We start from the raw sequence: 21,446 nt of genomic DNA, 5'->3' as shown, positions 1-21,446 counted from the left end.
ATTCAGGAATCAAGGATCAAATCAATTTTCGAACTGTTCTGTCGTATTGCTTTGGATGTATCTTAAAGAAGTGTAAGAATTTTGTATTCCTTTATCGATGGGACATTGTCCCCTATTGATGGGACATTGTCTCCTATGAGCAGTGTGTACTTGCAAGCATTAGTAATAGACATTCAGCCTTTCTTGGACCCCACCAAGTATATGGACCCCATCCATATACTTAGGGCTATGAGACTGTTGTACGTAGATGAAGATGATGAGGTGTGCAACTTTACTTTTTTATTACATTATTATTATTGGTATTAGTATTTTAGGGAAAGGGAGAGAGAGAGACTCAAATTCAGCGCGGAGCCAGGTGCGACTCTCGATCCCACAACCCTGGTATCATGACCTGAGCTGAAATCAAGAGTTGGACGCTTAGCTGACTGAGCCACCTTGTTTTGTTTTGTTTTGTTTTGTTTTGTTTTGTTTTGTTTTATTTATTTTATTTTAAAGTTTATTTTGACAGGGAGAGAGAATGTGAGTGCGCAAGCAGGGGAGGGGCAGAAAGGGAGAGAGAGAGAGAGAGAGAGAGAGAGAGAGAGAGAATCCCAAGCCACCTAGGCTCCCCAAGGTGTGCAACTTTAAAACACAAATACACCTCTTTTATTTGAGGGGACTAAAACACGGATGTGTTCCCATGGGGATCTGGGAGTGAGGGGGTGACAGAAGAAACACTTGAGATTTTTACTTAGAATTTTTATTGATGGTGCCTGGATGTCTCAGTTGGTTGAACGTGTGACTCCTGATAACAGCTCAGTCATGATCTCGTAGTTGTGTGGTTGAACCATGTGTCAGTTCAGTGTGGGGCTTGCTTGGGTCTTCTCTCTTCTCTTCTCTTCTCTTCTCTTCTCTTCTCTTCTCTTCTCTTCTCTTGTCTTGTCTTGTCTTGTCTCTCATGCACACTCTCTCCCCCTCACATGTGTGTGCATTCTCTCTCAAAATAATAAACTTAACGCAAAAAAGAATTTTTGTTTATTCCTTGTTTGAGCAATGTTGAGTAAATTGCAAATTATGAGCCAGGCGATTTGCTAAGCACTTGAACATACAACAGTGAATAAGATGGAAATAATTTTGCCCTCCTGGAACTTGCCCCCTACTGATATCAGTAGATTATCAGTGGTCCCCAGAGAATCTGATTTAGGAGGTCTTCATTGGGGCCCTGAAATCTTCAAGAAAGCCCTCCTGGGTCTAACGTAATTGATCCTTAGACCGCACTTGGAATCATATCTTTTTACCTTTATAGTTGAGGGGACAACATACTTTGTCTTATTTTCCTTTCTTCCATCCAGTATTCAGTTCACGGATCTGGCATCCTCTTTAACTGTTGGAGCAAATATGTTTTTCTTTACAGTACTTGTGACCTTCTGTCAATTCTGTAAGTGAATTCAATTTTTGACAGATTATTTTTTTTTCTTTTTTTAAATAGGCTCCATGACCAGTATAGAGCCCTTTCACAGAAATTCTTTACCTGAGATGTACCTGATTTACCCCTAAATCTCCATGTTGCTCCCTCCTTCCTGTTTCTACTGACCATTTTTTAAGACTGTCCTAAAATGTCTGATTTCTTTTGCTAGACTGTAAAATGTTTGGGAAAGAGAAAACAGGTATTACAACACTAGTTAGAACTGTTGGAATCTAGAACTGGTTTCTCTTGCTTCATTTTATGTTATACTACAGGTTGGAAATAAGGCTGATTCCCCCATAACAATTAGTAAGGTTTATTTTATAAAACAAAAACAAAATTTGAAAACTGCCCATGATTCTACCAGCCAGAGTGTGTAATGATCCCTTTTACCTGGATCTCTGGATTCTTTGTAGTTTTCTCTATTTACAAGTTTAAGGTCTTTGAGCATGTTACAGCTTTATATAAGGAAATAACAACACCAAAAAGAGAATACTTGCGTTAGAGGCTACATCTCTAGTCAGAGGCTTTGATAAGAGATGACCAAGTCAGTGATGAGTCAGGGTTATTTATGCCAGTTGCCCCTTTGCGTCAGCAAGGTATATTAAACTTTTTAAAAATTGAGGTTGACCTTTTATTTTATTTTATTTTTTATTATTTAAAAAAAATTTTTTTTTCAACGTTTATTTATTTTTTGGGACAGAGAGAGTCAGCATGAACGGGCGAGGGGCAGAGAGAGAGGGAGACACAGAATCGGAAACAGGCTCCAGGCTCTGAGCCGTCAGCCCAGAGCCCAACGCGGGGCTCGAACTCATGGACCGCGAGATCGTGACCTGGCTGAAGTCGGACGCTTAACCGACTGCGCCACCCAGGCGCCCCTGAGGTTGACCTTTTAAAGAGCTACTTAAAATTCTTAACTGTATAAAATAAAAAAGGAGATACTTGTATGTAAATATTGAATACTATTAATACAGGTAATTAGCAGTTTTGAATTTGGCTGAGTAAAACTGCTTTTTACATATAGATTGAATTGGTTGGGCACAACTGGAATGAAAATCTGAGCTAGTACAGAGTGCCTCCAAGTGGTGGATTTAAGAGGCTTAAAAATGGTCCAAATGTGGACGATGTGTCCCACTTGTTTGAATAAGAAAACAAGGCAAAGAGAAACCTGTTAACATTAGACTTGGTTTTCTCTTCCTGCCTTCTGCTGGTATTAGCCCCTTAGATTGTGATGAGAGCCTGAGTCTCCTTATGAAGTGGGAATTTAGTGATTCCCTTGATTTGTATAAGTATTGATGGAAAGGGGTGTGATAGAGCCTTTTGGAAGAAATAAGATGAAGAAAATACACATTCAGGATCTGTAGGTAGTTTGGACAGAAGGTTGCAAGCCTTAATACATTTTTGTTTCTTGCATTAGTACTTACTGTGAAATGACTGGCTTCAGAAGTGCCTGATGGCATGTGTATACACTTGTCCTGGGCAGTTGAGTTAGCCAAGTTTTCAGCATTGTTGCCTTCCTTTCTTGTTATTAATATGTAACCTTGTCCTTTTAATGTCAGTATTGAGTCTTGATGTGTAAATGATCATCATATGGTTTAAAGCTGTAGGGAGAAGTGAAAGTTTTGTGTAGGATTAACCTATACTTGACCTTTAGGGTTTAACAAAAATTATAGCCTGTAATTTTTCTGAGGTCATTTGATGTGGTTACATTATTGGTTGGATTATAAGTGAAATCAATAAAATGGAATATAGTGTAATTAAGGGGATAGGCTCTGGAGCTAGAATGCCCAGAGGTGTATTCTGACCCTGCTACACATCAGCAGTGTGTGTTTGGACAAGTTAAACTTAAGCTGTTGTTTCCTAATCGATAAAATGCTGTGAGGGTTGAATGCAGACACTGTCATAAGCAGTGTGTGCTGCTATAACAAAATACCACAGACCGCAGGGCTTAAACAATAGACATTTATTCATCACAGTTCTAGAGCCTGGGAAACCCTCAAAGTGCAGGCAGTTCTTTCTGTTCTTGATAAGGGTCTGCTTTTCCTGGCCTGTAGAGAGATACCTCCTTGCTGTGGCTCACATGGCCTCTCCTCAGCATGTGCCGGTGGAGAGACCCCTGGTCTTTCTTTTTGCAGAGATCGCAATCCTGGGTGCCCAGCTGGCTCAGTCAGAAGAGCATGTGACTCTTGATCTCGGGATTGTGAGTTTGACCTCGGGGTTGTGAGTGTGAGCCCTGCACTGGGGGAAGAGATTACTTAAAAAATAAATAAGTTTTTTTTTTTTTTTGGAAAAAGTTTGTTGTCTAGAAATATAAAAAATTCCCCACAAAAGATGCTATTCTCTCATTTCCCCATCTTCTTCCTCTTCTTCAACACCCCTGATATAAAGGACTTAAAAAACTTCACCCAAATGTCCAGACACATCTATGTGTTCTTCTGTGTTTGCAAGCTGCATGTTCATATAGCCATCTACGGATACCAAGGTAGCCTTTGTACTCCATTCCCCCTTAAGTTTCACCATTACCGGCCTTCCTGTTAATCCATTCAGGAAATGTTTGGGGTCGAGGGGCAAACTCATCGCTACTATAAGCAAATGCTGTGGGCCACTCACTGCCTATCCAGCTGTTGTCTGTCCCTCATGACTGGAGTAGCTATGGTTGGGTGCGAATCATGGAGCTTCAATAAATAAATTCTTAAAAAAAAAAAAAGATCATACTTGTATTATGGGGGCTCCACCCTCATGACCTCATCTACATCCTAGTACTTTTTTTTTTTTTTCAATGTTTATTTATTTTTGGGACAGAGAGAGACAGAGCATGAACGGGCGAGGGGCAGAGAGAGAGGGAGACACAGAATCGGAAACAGGCTCCAGGCTCTGAGCCATCAGCCCAGAGCCCGACGCGGGGCTCGAACTCACGGACCGCGAGATCGTGACCTGGCTGAAGTCGGACGCTTAACCGACTGCGCCACCCAGGCGCCCCATCCTAGTACTTTTCAAAGGCCCCTTTCGTACGTAGTACCATTACAAGGGAGATTATGGCTGTAACATAGGAATTTTGGGAGGTGGGAGGTGCAGGAACAAAAGTATTCTGTCCATAACAGACATGAAGCGTTTTCTTGTTTAAATTCTTTTTTTTAGTTTATTTATTTATTTTGAAAGAGCAGGTGAGCAATTGGGGGGTGGGGGGAGCAGAGAGAGGGAGAAAGATAATCCCAAGCAGGCTTCCTGCTGTCAGCTTGGAGCCAAAGGTGGAGCTTGAACTCACAAACTGTCAGATGGTAATGTGAGCCGAAATCAAAAGTCGTACACTTAACCGACTGAGCCATCTAGGCCCCTCTTGTTTACTTTCTTACCTGCTGTCAGACCTTACAGTGGAAGAAAAGATGCAAATATCAAAGACACTTGGCAACAACCTAGTAATCTAAAATTTGAATTGAAAGTAATCAGCATGAACACATGGTTTATTTCTCTTTCACACAAAATGTATATATTTTCCAGCTGTGGCCTAGGAGTAATGACCAACCCAATAATAATGAACACTCTAGTGACTAGATTGTGTCTCAGTGTATTATTTCTGATTAAAAAGGACTAGCACTTTATGTAGAAAAAGCTGATTGCAGATGGGGCTAGGAACTGTGCCGGCTGAAGCTGGATTGTTCAGTTGTAACAGAACCTGGATTGTTCTGTTGTAACAGAAAGCAAAGGAGTTCTCCTAGGTTATTGGAGTCCTGTCTCAAGATGCAGGAGTCAATATGAAGAAGCTTGCATTGACTGACTAAAGATGAGGTATTTGGAGCATCAAAAGGAATTAATGCATTAGCTTGATACACTCAAAATATCTGTGACTGTGAATTTATGATACTGAAAAGAAGTAAACATTTGGTCCTCTTTGGACAATGCCAGAACGCCAATTCCTTATTCTGAAAATACAATTGTGAAATAACAATGCCTTTGAACTGCTGAAAGAAGAGATGGAGATGAGGATTTTCATGAAGCTGATTTATTTTGGAACGAAAAGTGCTTTAACGAAAGGTGCTTTAATGAAATTGCTGAAACGAAATGGTACCTTAGAGAAATGTACAGAATGCCTTGCAGATGAAGAGAGGCATTTATGTCCTGGCTAGTACCCTTCCCCTGTAGACTGTGTATTGTCTTGAGGGTTTCATCTCCTTTGCTTCTAGGCTGCTCTTCTACTCTTCTGAGGCGTTGGAGAGAGCCCTGAAGTAAAACAGAGATGCCTGAGTGTGTGCTTAGGGGTGGAAGGAGGCAGAACAAACCTCACTGTACCTAGGCCTGTCTGCCACAGCTGTGGATGAAATCAGACCCAAGTGAGGGGTTGTGATAAGGGGCACAAAACCACCCGCTGCAGAAGGGAAATAATTATTTATCCTGTCTTCACTGTACCTTCTGTGCTTCAGAGTTCCAAATATTTGACAAGAGAAAGTGTTTTTTTGTTTTTAAATAACGCTAGGTTTTTGGTTTTTTTTAATGTTGTTACTTATTTGGGGGAGAGGGGGAGAGGGGGAGAGAAAGAAAGAGGATTGGAAATGGGCTCTGCGCTGACACCAGAGGACCCGATGTGGGGCTTAAACTCATGAACTGTGAGATTATAACCTGATAACCTGAAGTCAGATGTTTAAGTGACTGAGCCACCCAGGCACCCTAAGAGAAAGTTTTTGTTTTGTTTTTAATACTGATGGATCGGTTCATTTATTTATTCATTCATTTTATTTTTGAGAGAGGGCACAAGTTAATCCCTGGAGGGGCAGAGGGAGAGAGAGAGAGAGAGAGCACGCATGAGCGAAATGGGGCTTGAGTTCTACCCGAAGTGGGAGCTCACCCAGTGGGCTCAAACTCATGAACCATGAGATCATGACCTGAGCGAAGTCATGCTTAACACCTGAACCACTCAGGCACCTGAGAAAGTTGTTCTTAATAGAAGAACTCAAGCTAAATAAAAAAAAAAAAAAAAAAAAAAAAAAATACAGAAGCCATGATAAAATGAGAAAGTTAGTTTCAACCTTGAATGAAATAATGGACTTAGGTAGTGATCATTCATGATTGCAGCATCACAGAAAGACAGCTAGAGATAACACATCTCCTTGTGGAAGTATAAAACACTGCTTGTGATAAATTATTGTATCTCCCCGAACGAACAACAAAAAACAAATTGAATCTTCAGATCTAATTACTACATTTACAGGGGACAGAGGAGAATACTAAACAGCACCATGGGGGTGTAATTAGCAAAATCCACGCAGTGAAGAATCTATAGGACAAATGACAGGATTTGGGTTTTTTCTCCCCCAAATAAGTTGCAAGGGGGGAAAAAAAGGAAACATGGGTTATGAGACTAGAATCATAATCAGCCAAATGCAGTGTATAGCTCTTTGGGGATACTGATTGAACAAATTTAATTTTTTTAAATTGTAGAACTGTGACTAGATATTTAATATTAAATTTTTGTTCATTTTTAAGGATTGATAATAGTATTTTGCCTACTTAATCATTTTAAAAGAGATGAATATTCATAAATAAAAGGCATAAGAATGACAAATTTGGTGCAATGAGTACATTCCAGGAGGCAGGCATTTGGAGTGGGAGAGAAGCATGGGTAGCTTCAATTGTCTTGTTCTAATTATTTGGGTGGTTGTGTTCCTAGATGTTTTATGCTTTATAATATAAAAATATTACATATCATTGTACATGAAATTCAACATACTAAACAATTACTGAAAACGACACAAAAGGAATACAGTGGATAAAATTCAGAATGAGTAATCATGCAGGATTTATGACCTGTCAAGTAAATGGCAAAAAGAACTCTGCACATATGTACATCTGGTTGGGATCTTTTCTTTCCTTCCCCTCCCCTCCCAAGCTCCATACCCAATGTGGGGCTTGAACTCAGAACCCTAGGTTCGTGAATCACATGCTCTACCAACTAATCTAGCCATGCACCCCTTAACTCTCATCAGAATCCTGATATGAATAAGCCAGCTGTACAAAGATATTTATTAAACAACTGGAAATAGAATGGATATATGATATCAAGGAATTTTTGTTAAACACTTTGAGGAGCAGTGATGGCTTTATAGTTTTTTTTTTTAAGTTTTAAATGTTTTATTTTTAAGCAATCTCTATACTCATACTTAAAACCCCAAAATGAAGAGTTACATGCTCTACCGACTTAGCCACCCAGCCATCCTTAAAGATTTTATTTTTAAGTAATTTCTACACTCCATATGGGGCTTGAACTTAAAATCCCAAGATCAAGAGTTGTGTGCTCTACAGACTGAGTCAGCCAGTCAGCCAGTTTTATAGTTATTTAAATTTTTTTAATGTTTTATTTATTTTGAAAGCATGCACATGCTTTCATGAGAGAGGCAGAGGGAAAAAGAGGGAGAAACAGAATCTGAAGCTGACTCCAGGCTCTGAGCTGTCAGCACAGAGCCATATGCGGGGCTTGAACTCACAAACTGTGAGATCATGACCTGAGCTGAAGTCAAAAGCTTAATGGACTGAGTCATCACGACACCTCTATGGTTATTTTTAAAAGTCCTTTTATAGCTGTTTACTGATGTACTTCTGCATGACAGGTCATGTAAGTGGAACTTGGTTGGTACTGGTTTGAGTTATAGATAAACAAGATAAGGTGATCGTACTTAATAAATGAACCTGGTATGGCATATGGAGGTTGATATTTTTCTAGTTTTATGTAATTTTGAAAATTGTTACAAAATCAGTTTAAATCAGTTGCATTGATTACTAAAGATCTTGAAGATGCTCTTTGGAATCTATGGGAGCTTCTCTGTTGCTCCTTTATTCTGTAATTAAACTTGCTTCTAATAGTATTTTTTCCTAGTAAAGAGTATTGAATTGTTATTATAACTAATATTTCAAGCACAGTAAGCATTTTTGAAGATTTTTATCTGTTATCTGAGAACTTAAACTTTACCTCATTTTTCCTTGTGGGGGGAAACCTTTAAATTCTATATGATAAAATAAATTCTGTTAAGGCTTTTTTTTTTTTTTTTTTAAACAATAGTTGATTAAATGTTCCGGTTTTTCTCTCTCCTTATGAGGTGTAAGAAAATCATTGGAAATGCTAGTAGTTTCTGGTTAGATCTGTGAATTCTTGTGTTTTTCTTCCCCTTTATAGATGATAATAAATTCTATAATCTATATTTATTTATTTATTTTTTTTTTAATTTTTTTTCAACGTTTTTTATTTATTTTTGGGACAGAGAGAGACAGAGCATGAACGGGGGAGGGGCCGAGAGAGAGAGACACAGAATCGGAAACAGGCTCCAGGCTCTGAGCCATCAGCCCAGAGCCTGACGCGGGGCTCGAACCCACGGACCGCGAGATCGTGACCTGGCTGAAGTCGGACGCTTAACCGACTGCGCCACCCAGGCGCCCCTATAATCTATATTTATATAGATTTAAGTATCAGTTGATTGTTTAACTATCAGTTGATTGCTTCTCAGGTGCCAAGCACTGTTCCAGTTTCTGAGAATGAGACGCTCTAATTGGTCTCTGTTCTCAAAGTGTGTGTTTCCTATTGTTTTTCAGGTGTATGTCAGGTGGAGGTAGAACACCAACTTAATTTGCTTCCTGATAGTTAAACTGAACTTTAATGATTAGGTAATCATACGGTAGATATGTATCAATATCTATTTTCTTGACTCTGAACTATTTAGGATCAAACCTAAATATAACCTAATGTTAAAAGCTGGGATGGGAGATGAGTGAAGCAAGTGATAATATTTTTTTTTCTTTTTTTTTCTTTTTTTTCTTTTTTAAATGGATGAACTTGAGAGGGCCCCTGGGTGGCTCAGTCGGTTAAGCGTCTGACTTCAGCTCAGGTCAGGATCTCTTGGTTTGTGAGTTTGAGCCCTGCTTCGGGCTCTGCACTGACAGAATGCTTCGCATTCTGTGTCTTCCTCTCTCTCTGCCCCTTGGCTGCTCACATTCTGTGTCTCTCACTCTCAAAAATAAACATTAAAAAAACCAAAAAATGAATGAACTTGATTTACTTATATTATTTTTTCATAAAATCTAAACTTGTTTTATTTATTTGTTGGTTTAAAGTGATCTCTACATACAATGTGGGGCTCAGAGTCATGACTGAGATAAAGAGTTGCATGCCCTACCAACTGAGCTAGCCAGGTGCCCTCTGGATTTACTTGTATTAATAGGGGGGAAAACCTAATACTGAGGTGGGGGGGGAAGAAAAGAAAAATCACTTGGAAAACTTATATATAGCAAATTTACATATAAAAAATGTGGAATGCTTCATGAATTTGCATGTCATCCTTATGCAGGGGACATGCTAATTGCTCTATTGTTTCAGTTTTAGTGTATGTGCTGCCGAAGGGAGCATGGATCACGCAAGTGATGGGGCTTTGTGTACAGCCGACCTGATAAGTACAGTGGGGTGGGATGGATTTTCTCAAGTACTTCCCAGGTCAAAAGTTTGTTTTTTTGTGCTGGATGGTGAGAATTCATACCTTTGCTGGGACGCTTGTAATCTTGAGCCTTTTGACTCTTAAACTGGTAAGAAGGGAGCATGGGGTTAGGAGCAGAGGAGAAACTGCAGAGTTTTAAATAAGTTACTGACTGATTAAGTGGGAAAGAACAACTCTAGATGTGAGAACAGTAACTATATGAAAATAATCCTGATGTTTGTCTAAAATGAAACTTGAGAGAATCCGATAATGGAAACTAGACAGCCGTTTAGGAAAAAGAATTATTTTGGAGTAACTACCAATAAGTAAATGGATGTTGGATATACATTTTGAAGAATGCGTTGAGAAAACATGGCTAACGGATTACTTCTAATATACGAAAGATGGTATTCTATTCACAGAATTTCTTGGGAGCCCTGTGAGGTAGATACTTGTTTTTGTGATAAGAATAATTACCTGCTAGTTGACCTAAACTCTGTATGTACACTTACAGGTGTACTTGTGGAGAAAATTTTCGGTAATACGTATACCCACAAAAGAGTCCAATGGGGATGAATACTTAGTTACTTAAAACTGTGCTGCTAATTCTTACTGTCAGGTGCTTGAATAAAACTTAGTACTTGCATATGTGTAGTTGGATGTGTGTAGTAAATCTTAACTTCCTTGGTTACTCAGGATAAATAATTACATAATGTTGAGTAATATTTCTGCTCCCTACAGCAATATATAGCAATTGTGTAATCTGTGTATTACACACCTTAGTAGAGTATATTCTTAAAGGCTTTTATGGGAAATATAAAATTTATATATACAGAAGCAGAGAGAGCGCATGTGTCTTGCAGCTTTAACAATTAATAGCACATGAGTTACTATGAAAGAAATCCTAGGCTTAGCATTTCATGTGTAAATTCTGAGACTAAGGTGGTAGTTGAAATTTTTTTCTCTTAAATTGACCTGCTGTCTTACCATCTCTATGGTGTATTGTCCCTGATGATTGTGCTTTGCTTTACAGTCCCATAAAAATAATTTAAAACTGCTTTTTCTTCCTCCTTAGTTTACAAACAGGATGTACCTGAGTTGGGTTAACTTACATGTTGTTTATAGTTCCCTAAGGGATAGGTGGTATCTGGTGTTTGTTCTCGTGCTTTGAGGGGAATGCAAGAGACAAAGGACTAGGTTATGAATCTGATCTTGTGGTTTGCTGTGGTACTTCAAAATAAGTGGGTTATTTGACCAGGAAGGAAACTTCTAATTTTAGAAGTTAAGTAATTTAATTATTTCACTTGATATGTTAAGCCCAGTTGCTAATCTTTTTCTTTTTCTTTTTTCTTTTTTTTTTTTTAATACCTAGTTGACTATAAATTCCTTTCCCTTCTAAGGAGGTGATTTTGTGTGTGGCACCTATGGTACAATCTCACATAATTGATATCTCTTCCTCCCTTCCCTCTGACAACATTTAAAAAAGGGTAGAAGAGAGGATATATACATTACAGTAAATATTGTATATAATCAATATTATGTGACCTACATATTTACATATGTGGGCATGTGAACTGAGGTCTTTTTTTTTTTTTGGTATTGCGATAAGAAAATTTAATGAATCAGAGTGGTTAATAATAATAACACATGCAATGAGTTAAGCAGTATCCAAACGATTTACATACATATAATACCAAAGACTTTAATGGACAACACAAAGATTCATATATGTAAGATGCTGAGACATTTACAATTGTGTTAGGTGTCAGTAAAACCATGTAGTAATATTTTGTATATATAACAAGTGAATATAAAGAATGCTAAATAACTCTACTAGCAAGTGTGAGTAGGTAAGGAGACAAATTGACAGCATTTTTGATGAATAAAGACATGATGCACATTTCCAAATGGCAGCCAAAATAACCTCACTTGGAAAGGTTTTAGGCCTAACAAAGTCCATAAACTTGATGAAGGCAGAAATCTTAAATATATTTTTGAGTATTATGCAATGACAATAGAAACCATCAATTTAAGTGTAATCAAAAAGTAATATCTAGCTAAATGCATATTTCATTTAAGATCTTTTATATAACTACTAGCTAGAAAATTCAAACGACTTTTTCCTCAAGTTCTTATTTTAATTTGAGTTAGTTAACATACAGTGGTAAGGTCAGGATTTTAATGGTTTTTTTTTTGTACCATGGAGTCCTTTGGTAGCCTGAAAGTTAGGGATATCTTAGGATGTTTTTCAAGGCATAAAATACATAGGATGATAGGAAGTTAATTATTTTGAAATACATTTAGTAAAATGTTAAAACTCATAGTTACAATATGTACTTAACATAGTAAGTTCTAGCAACATGTCTAAGTTTCACAGTAATGGGTGTAGATGATAAAGGTCTGCAACAAGTTATAGTGATGAAAAAATATCTGATGTTAATGTCAAAATTACAAGTAGTGTGATTCTACTAAACTTACATGCCAACATTCATAATTAAAGGAGTGCTAAATTTCATGTAGGGGATAGTGAAAAAATAAATCAGTGGTTTTTACTCCCCCTCCACCCATCCAGATTTCCCAAATCTGTCTATGGTCCCCTTGGCTGTGATCTCAGATTAAGAACATTTGTAGTACGGCCCCATAAATTAAAAAAATTTTTAATGTTTATTTATTCTTGAGAGAGAGAGAGTGAGCACAAGCAGGGGAGGGGCAGAGAGAAAGGGAGACAGAATCTGAAGCAGGCTCCAGGCTCCCGAGCTGTCAGCACAGAGCATAATGCTGGGCTTGAACTCCCCATCTGTGAGATCATGACCTGAGTTGAAGTTGGAAACAGACTGAGCCACCCAGGCGCCCCAGTGTGGCTTTTAAAATAAGCTGTAATAATCCAATGCTGCTGGATCTCCAAATGGTCTCAGTATGCATTCTGTGATTAACTTTGTCTCCTTTTTCCTTCTTTGGTTGTGTTTTCTTACTGCGTATTGCCTTGTAGTTAATGTAAATATTTTAAAGCATCCATGGTGGCTATTGATGTCTTTGGCTTTCATACTCTTTTTTCTTTTATAAAACATTTTAATTCTTCTGCAGGATCCGGAAACTTCAGATAAGGAATATTCCGCCTCACTTACAGTGGGAGGTAAGAATTTCTATATTTAAAGTTAAGATTTCTGTATTTAAGCTTATTGTTTTTAGTTTTTCGAAGGGTTTTTCTCGTTCCCTCAACTCTGGATTGTGCTAAAACACAAAATTCTTCTCTCTTGTGTATGTCTTGCTGTGGGCTTTTCTCTGCAGGAGCATAGTGTCTCTCTTAAAAATCTGCTCATTAAAAAAAAAAAAAATCTGCTCTTTGATATACTTTAATGGGGTAGTTTTCCTCATTCAGTCCCATCCTAACAGAATCTTGTTTGGGATCTTTCTGATGAGTTCCCCAGTTATATTTAAATATGAACTTCCCTCCTTGGCACATTTTTTAAAGACACCTACCTGCTATTTATACTTTATTTTAAAATGTGAGCTCAGCTTTCTTTTGCTCAGATGGTGGCACTGTAGTAACTGTATAAACAAACCATTTAGCACAGTTGAATAGCCAGTGTCCGTAATTTCCAAAGGATAACAATGACGTCATGGTGAGAATTTGAGATATCAGTGGTTGAAGAAATAAAATGTCTTTTGACTCTTGCTGATGATGGAACCTGAAAGTTCTTAAAATTTATTTGGGAGAGATGGTGCAGGGAAAACTCCTCAGCTTGCATGTATTTTTAATATAAAAACAAAGAGTAACTAGCTTTGTGTGTTTCATATTAGTTTTCTGAAATGACATTTGATGAGTCAGTCACTAAACCAGAACCTTCACCAAAATGCAAAGGATGGTTGAAAGGTTTCTTTTATGGTCAATTAAGGTGTGTTGGTCTGAGGTATGATTCGTCCAATGTCCCAGTTGGTAACAAATCATTTATGCTCATGATATTTTATACAGCATTTATTTTCAGAACAATATAATTTGGTTTAAACTTTGCTGGAAGAGGTGGTTCTTTGATATATACTGAATATTTTCCAAGTTATATAATGCATAGAAAGTGTATTTTTGTAGATGGAAACAGTGACTTTTAAGATTAAACCTAATGGATTTTCCTGTTTTAGAGTAACATTGGTTTAGGAACTTGAGTAGCTTGGAGCATGCGTACCCAAATCAAGTGTCATGGTAATCAAGATTACTGATTGGATCCCCTTATTTTAACATGGGCCATGTTAAATATGAGTTTCTGTTTGAGAACTGAATCTAGTGTAGCTTTCAATGAAATCATCAAAATGGTAGTCGTCAATTTTAAGTGAGTGAATATTGGCGTACTAGCACATCAGCTGTAGGCAAGTGGCAGTTCATTCATAAGATCTCTTCAAATTTAGATTACAGTGACTTCTGAAGCATTTACTTTATTGTATTTTTGGTGGCTTCTCAAGCTTTTAGTTTACTGTATTTCTCATTCTGGATAAAATTTAATTTATGAGAATAAATCTTTATTTGCCATGTACAACTTGTTCTTTTATATTTCATTTTATCCTCCCACTAATCTTTTGAGGTAAGGTGAAATTGGAGATGTTAACTCCATTTTCAGATGGACAAATATGGGCACAGGATTCAAAGAATTAAGTAGGAATGAATACTAAATTGTAAGCTTGGAACTAGACTTTGAAACTCTTGACCTTTGACCTCTTAAATTTTTTAAAAATGTTTGAAATACTGATAAAACCAATTTGGTGAGGAATAGAATGAGTTATTGTGATGTTTCCTTTCCTTGAAGACTTGAATGAACACCATCTGTTACTTCCTTTTTGAGATGAGTCACTTTTTATAACGTTTTATTTGTACATACTGAGTATGGTGTCTGTCTTGTGCCAAAGCCTTATCGTAGGCAGTGATAATTTTGGATTTAAAAGTCCAGATTGCCTTTATAATGGAGGGTTTAAACTTTGAATCCACTCATTAATCTTAGTTTCACTGATAATGGAATGGCCAGATGTTGTGTACTTCCTGATTTGATGAAATAGCAAATACACAGAAACACGGGTGAAATATTCTTGTCTAAAAAATAGAGATTTGACTGTATTCAATTTCAGTCTAACTTTGAATTACCAAAACTAGAGAGGATAGAGGCACAACTTTAAATGATGCCACGAAGAAACAACTAGTCAAGCCCAGAATGTGAGACATTCCACAGGACAAAAGATACTGTTCTACTAGTCAAACAATGGCATGTTAAAACGGAAGGCAACTGGTAAGGAATAAGTCTTAAAAGGATAACAAAAAAGCAAGTGTATACTTAGAATAAGTGATTGGTGAATCATGTAAATAGTCCCTTGAAGCAGTGTGAAGTATTTAGAAAAGCCTTAGTTTTTTTTGTAGGTGGCCTTTGGGGTCAGACTTGGAATTGTATCCTAGCTTCACTACTTTATAGTTGTGTGATCTCTGAGCAGGTTTTTCTGAGCCTCATTTTCCTAATTTCTAACATCAGGATGAGGATAGTAGCCACCTCATTGGGTTGCTGTAAACCTTTATAGGTTGATGTACACTAAAGCCCTTAAAAAGTGCTTGATATGTATAAATGCACGCTACGTTTTAGCTAGGAAATGAACAACAAATTCACCTCCTCTTAACCTTGAGTTCTGGTGCTTATCTCGGTCAGGTCCAGGCTGGAGCCAGCAAACGCTAGGTATTTCATCAGGGGAAATTTAATGTAAAGAATTACACAGGTGCTGGAAGACTGCAAGGGAAAAAAGAGGATCCAGAGGCGGTGGCTGCAGGGAGTAGTTACCACCCTGAAGGCTGAGGTGTCGAAGCAAGAAGTTGAGATGATTAGATCTTTGTAGCTTGGAAAGAGAGCCCTGAGTAGTTGAGACTCTGAACAAGGGTTGTAGCTGCTCCCTGGCATAGGGGAGAAAGAAGGGAGGTGATAAAGCTGGTTTTAGGAGTGCCCATGGCATTTAGAGACTGAAACCCACTGCTGATACGAACTGCTGACAAATGGGGGAAGAGCCTGTCTTATCTCCTCCATTGTCTTCCAGTCTGTGAAGCTAACAGAACCATAGGCAAAGGAGTGCTTTTGTTTTTATTTGTTTTTAATTTTTTTTAATGTTTGTTTATTTTTGAGAGAGAGAGAGAGAGAGAGAGAGTGTATGAGCGGGAGAGGAGCAGAGAGAGAGGGAGACACAGAATCCAAAGCAGACTCCAGGCTCTGAGCTGTCAGCACAAAGCCTGACACAGGGCTCGAATCCACAAACTAAGATCATGACCTGAGCCGAAGTTGGACGCTCAACCAACTGAGCCACCTGGGTGCCCAAAAGGAGTGCTTTTAAAGAGTGCAGAGTCCTAAGCTCAGCATTGAAAAGTTGAAAGGTGGACCTGGAACCAAGAGCTTAATATCCAGCCAGAGTTCTAACCCACAAGTGAAATTCCACCCCTGTTCTGCCAGTCCTGTTGTAAGCCATTTTCTGTGAGGTCACTGCAGAGGTGACAGAATCTGGGACCTTGGTAGAAACACTGGATGTGATGCTCTGTGGCATTTTATTAAATCCGTTGCTGGATCGTTAATTATTTTATTCCATTATGACTTTTTTAATATTTGTGTTCGTGTATTGTTTATTTTTTCTTTATATTGCCATATACTGAATGATCAGAAGGGGATTCCTTTCAAGTTCTCTGTGTAGTGCATCTTGCATCCTGGGTATGCCAGGCAGAGGTTAAATGGTTTCTAACTATGTAGTTATGGTTAATGATAAAGCACTTAGGGGCCCTGGATTGGCCAACTGTTTGACTGCTTAAGGGTTTTTGGCAGATAAAAATATGAGGAAACTAACTTTGTGAAGGACCTACTGCTGGAGAATTAGGTGGTTTTGTTTTCCCCCCAGTATGTGGAATGTAGCAGTAGACGGGAAATAGAAGAAAATTTTGTTTCTCCACCTCCCATCCCCTTGCTTGAGATACTTGGAAGATTTTTGGTGTGACCAAAATGCTAGAAGGGCCACATCTACAAAGAGTCCTGATGGCCTACAGGCCTGGGTCCTCAGATGCCCAGAGGGACGTGGACATGAGTGCTAAGGATTTGAGGGGATGCCTTCTTGGACAAACAGCATGGAGGTGTGGGATTGTTAGAGTCCCAGCAGAACCCCGGACTTTAAAAGCCTTTGAGAACACTCGGTTTCTTCTTACTCAATGTCTCAGATGGGCCCCATTTCCTAAATTTAAAGAATGTTTTTCTGCATTTAAAAAAAAATTGCCAAAGCCTCAGGAAAGGACTTTTCAAGGAGAATTTTTTCCAATTTCATTGTCTTACTACTGTCCAATCTAAATAATCAAAATTCCTAATAAGTACTCACAGAACTCCAAAAAGGAGTACCTTCTCTGAAAGAAATGTAAGACTCAATAATTATGTAAATGAAATGTTTTAAAGGTTGAGTTAGGTTCTCAATTTGGGGTTGGGCAGTAATAGTAGAATGATGTTCCCAGAGTTACTGGTTTACTGTCTGGAAAAACAGTCTGAGCTACAGTTAGTTGTCTTCATCTGAGGTGTTGTACATGACGATGCCCTGACATTGGCCATGACTGAAGACACTGTATTTTCTAAGGCAAAGATTTGAATATGTATGTGGTCTGACAAATACTTAGCAGGATTGCATACTTTGAAATCACAGTCTTGGTAGAAAATCCAGAATGTATGCTGGCTTTTACCTCAGGGATTGGATATCCAGTTTTTCCTGGACTTAACTGAGCTGGGAAGATGAGTATCTTGAGAAGAAACTAAAGAGATTTCCACAGTGTAAGGTCTGTTTTTGCCATGTGTGTAGTCTGGTGTGATTGAATAAAGGAAGCAGAAGCTGTCTCGCAGGCTAAACATAGGGGATTAAAGGGAGTTTCTTTATAACTAAAAGCATCCTGCATTTGCATCCAGTCTTCCGACATTTATGAGTTGATCTCAGGTTCTTGACATGGAAAACAAGTAACTATTATACTAAAAATGAAAAACCAAAGGTGTAAGTTGGAATATGCAGCATAAAATACTGTTTGGTTTTCTTCTCCGAGCAGAGTTCTTAATTTTATCTTTCAGAGGTCTTTGTGGTGCTTCATATGAGCTTGAAGCAATTTTTTGGAAGTGAGTGTATCTTGTAAGAAATCTTAGGAGGCTCTGCTTTTGTAGGGCCACAGCACTGCCTTAACAGAACACTCTACTGTTTGGCTAGTTTGTTTTGAGCCTCATTCCTAGTGACCAGCTTTGGAAAGTTGACTTCTAGGGTAATAGGGAATGTTAGAACTTTATAGGCTTTCTTCGTGATGAAAAGAAGTTTATTCCTTTGTAGTTGGGTGGTGGGGAGTGTTGGGTTAATAGTAAGATATAGTAGGAGGATGTAGCAGAACTTCGAATAAATTACATTCATGTTAGTAGTGTTTATTGTGTGGTAGAAGGGCTAAAGCTTTAGAGAGTTGCCTGCATTTCAGACCACAATGAAAGACCTACTCTACTATAAACAAGGTAGAAACCTCAGAAAATGGACCTTTTGTGAGCTGAGGCAAGTACTACAGAATGGAGAAATTCACATTGCACTTAGATGAATGCTTAATGGAGGCAAGTTGTAGAGTCAGAAATTTCCATAAGATTAGCTTCCATTAGCTTTGTAAAGCTAGTAACATCTCAGTGAAGTCTGTTACTTTCTTTCCGTATGGACTCTGAATGTAGTAAGAAAGAATGATTACAGGAGGACACCTTGGCTGTTCTACTAGGAAGTAGAAATAGCAATATTGTTAAGCTAGGCTCTAGCAAAAGGGAAACCAAAGGAGTCTTCATTGAGAAAGAAAAAAAGAAGTAAGCAAGAAAGTAGTGATGCCATGTTATCTAGTCTGGGAGGAAGACAACAAAACTATAGCATAGTTACCTAAAATTGTTCAAAAAAAGCCCTTATAGTAAGCCTTGGATGAATGTGTCCTGAGAATTGGAAGACTGTCTTGGAGATGGAGGGAGGTGGGATGACTTCCAAGTAAAGAGATTTAGGCCAAGGCCCTGGATGGAGTCAGTCAGGCAAAGTCCCTGGTGGATGTGTTTAGCAGAAGGAATTGTGATTCATCTTTATATGTCCAAGTGCTGATGTGTGTTTGGTGCTCTGGTCAGATGGTGTTTGGTCCATGGTGAATACGTGAATTAATGATGAGCAGAAATTGGATGAGACCAAAGCATTTAAGTATAATTGACAATGAAAAGCTAACAATACAAGATACTCAAACAGAAAGATACCTCTCTAGACACAGTGGGGTTGACATTAGCCATGAACTGAAGGAAAAGTCACAGGAGGTGTTGATGTTGATTATTACAAATAACCCATTTAAATGTTGGCTTTTGCAGCAGATATCTTAGCGTTGTAAATAAAGTAGTAGTAGATAAGCAGTGTTCTCTTGGTAGGTGATTTTCAGGCTTTTCTCTTTTCTTCAAAGCACATGGTATGGCAGAATCCTGGTGTACAAATATAAAGACCAAGCTTTTCAAAGCTGGCATAGAACCTTGTCTGTTGGTTCCCTCTTTGGCCCCTGGGGAAGTTTTGTGGGACTGTTTGAAAATCTCTATGACAATTAGTATGGACAATTGTTAGAGCTAGTTGATCTCTACCAAATTTTGAAGGACCATAAGAGGCAAGTGGAGACCGTTGACACAGACAGGTGATCTTTTTTCACCACAGCCTGACTCTGAGCACTAGCCTATAAATAGCTGACACTTGTTGAACACTTACGTGGTAGGTGCTGAATTAACCCGTTTTATCTTCACAACAGTCCCATGTCCCCACTTTACAGATGAGGCAGCTGAGGTACAGAGAGGTGAAGTAACTTGCCCAGGGTCACGCAACTGGAAAGTGGTAGAGTTTCTGCTCTTAATCAGGTTACTCAAACAGAACACTTCCCCCAAAAGGTAAGTTTCTCTTTCTTACAATTATCATCATTTATTTGCTTTCCGCATGCCTCTGAAAGTGTGACAGTGAACTCAATAGAAAAAGGATTCTACCAGGCCTGGAGGAAATATATGGTGATGAGTGATGAATGGGGTTGAACGGCTTATTTGAAGAAGTTACAGGTAAACTTTTAGAGAACCGTGGACAGCGGCGTTCTTTATGCATCAATGCTCTGGGATGGGTTGGACTTGGCCTCATTAGAAATGACTTGGTGTGAGAGGCACGCAGGGAAATGTTACAGGCATACAGGCAGAGTTAACCTATTGCCTGTATATGAACAGTATTTGAGGCAAGTATTTCTGGTCCCAAGGTTCTACCTCCCTGTGTTTACAAATGTCCATGCACTATGTTGCCTGAACTTGTGTCCTGTGCTTCCATGGATCTTCTGAGATGGTTATCTCAAAGGTTTCCAGGCCCTTTATTTAAACCTTTATTTAAAGGTTTATTTAAATAATAAATTAAACCTTTATTTAAACAATATCAAAAATAAAAATAGGCTAGTATGATAAGGCACCACGTTTTCTGACCTCAGGGTCTTTGTATGTGCTATTTCCTCTGCTAGGACAGTCTTCATTGGACTCAATTTTACTTATTCTTAGACTCGTGTTCCCAAATTCTGCTGTGCGTTAGAATTATCTAGAGAGCTTTAAAAGAATTTTGATGCCCAGACTTGATACCCAGTGTCAGCCATTGTTAATATATGGTGAGCCAGTCCTGTTTTGTTGATAGCTCTGCTCTCTTCACCCTTTTCCAGATTATTTTGAAGCTAGACATGATGTGATTTCATTTAGTAAATACTACAATATGTATCTCCAAAAGATAATGTCTCTCTATGAGTTGACTAGGGCTGCTGTAATAAAATAACCACAAATTGCAGGACTTAACAGAAACTTTTAATGTCACAGTTCTGGAGGCTAGAAGTCTAACAAGGTGTTAGTGCACTTGTATTCTTGGGAGTGCTGTTAGGGAAGCATCTGTTCAAGGCTTCTCTCTTCTAGTAGTTCCCTGGCTTGTGGTGGTGAAACTTCAATCTTCATGTGCTCTTTTCGCTGTGGGTATGTCTGCATTCAAATTTCTCTTTTTTAGTATTTTATTTATTTATTTTTTCAATAATGACATGATTGTCATTTATTTATTTATTTATTATTTTATTTTATTTTATTTTTTAAATTTACGTCCAAGTTAGCATATAGTGCAACAATGATTTTAGGAGTAGATTCCTTAGTGCCCCTTACCCATTTAGCCCATCCCCCCTCCCACAACCCCTCCAGTAACCCTCTGTCTGTTCTCCATATTTAAGAGTCTCTTATGCTTTGTCCCCCTCCCTGTTTTTATATTATTTTTGTTTCCCTTCCCTTATGTTCATTTGTTTGGTCTCTTAAAGTCCTCATATGAGTGAAGTCATATATTGTTTGTCTTTCTGTGACTAATTTCACTTAGCATAATACCCTCTAGTTCCATCAGTGTAGTTGCAAATGGCAGGATTTCATTCTTTTTGATTGCTGAGTAATACTCCAGTGTGTGTGTGTGTGTGTGTGTGTGTGTGTGTACACACACACCACATCTTCTTT

General features: G+C 38.3%; 1 protein-coding gene, 1 non-coding gene and 1 pseudogene across 2 annotated transcripts in view; 1 reads left to right on the top strand and 2 right to left on the bottom strand.

Moving 5' to 3' along the window:
- Positions 1-21,446, top strand: part of IGF2BP3 (insulin like growth factor 2 mRNA binding protein 3) — a 152,216-nt gene that overhangs the window by 34,805 nt on the left and 95,965 nt on the right. The window contains exon 3 of the mRNA XM_047095908.1: positions 12,979-13,027. Coding sequence (XP_046951864.1) covers positions 12,979-13,027 — 49 coding nt within the window. The remainder of the gene's footprint in view (positions 1-12,978; positions 13,028-21,446) is intronic.
- On the bottom strand, positions 3,779-4,021 carry LOC124523961 (small nuclear ribonucleoprotein F-like; annotated as a pseudogene).
- On the bottom strand, positions 9,727-9,830 carry LOC124525199 (U6 spliceosomal RNA). The gene has a single exon (XR_006965422.1). It is a non-coding gene; the product is annotated as a U6 spliceosomal RNA (small nuclear RNA).

This window comes from Lynx rufus, unplaced genomic scaffold (assembly GCF_022079265.1).
Source record: "Lynx rufus isolate CCGP_SWC_20201006 ecotype Redwood Valley unplaced genomic scaffold, mLynRuf1.p SCAF_4, whole genome shotgun sequence".
Taxonomy (NCBI): Eukaryota; Metazoa; Chordata; class Mammalia; order Carnivora; family Felidae; genus Lynx; species Lynx rufus.
The sequence above is the reverse complement of the archived record's forward strand: the minus strand, read 5'-3'. Positions and strand labels throughout refer to the sequence as shown.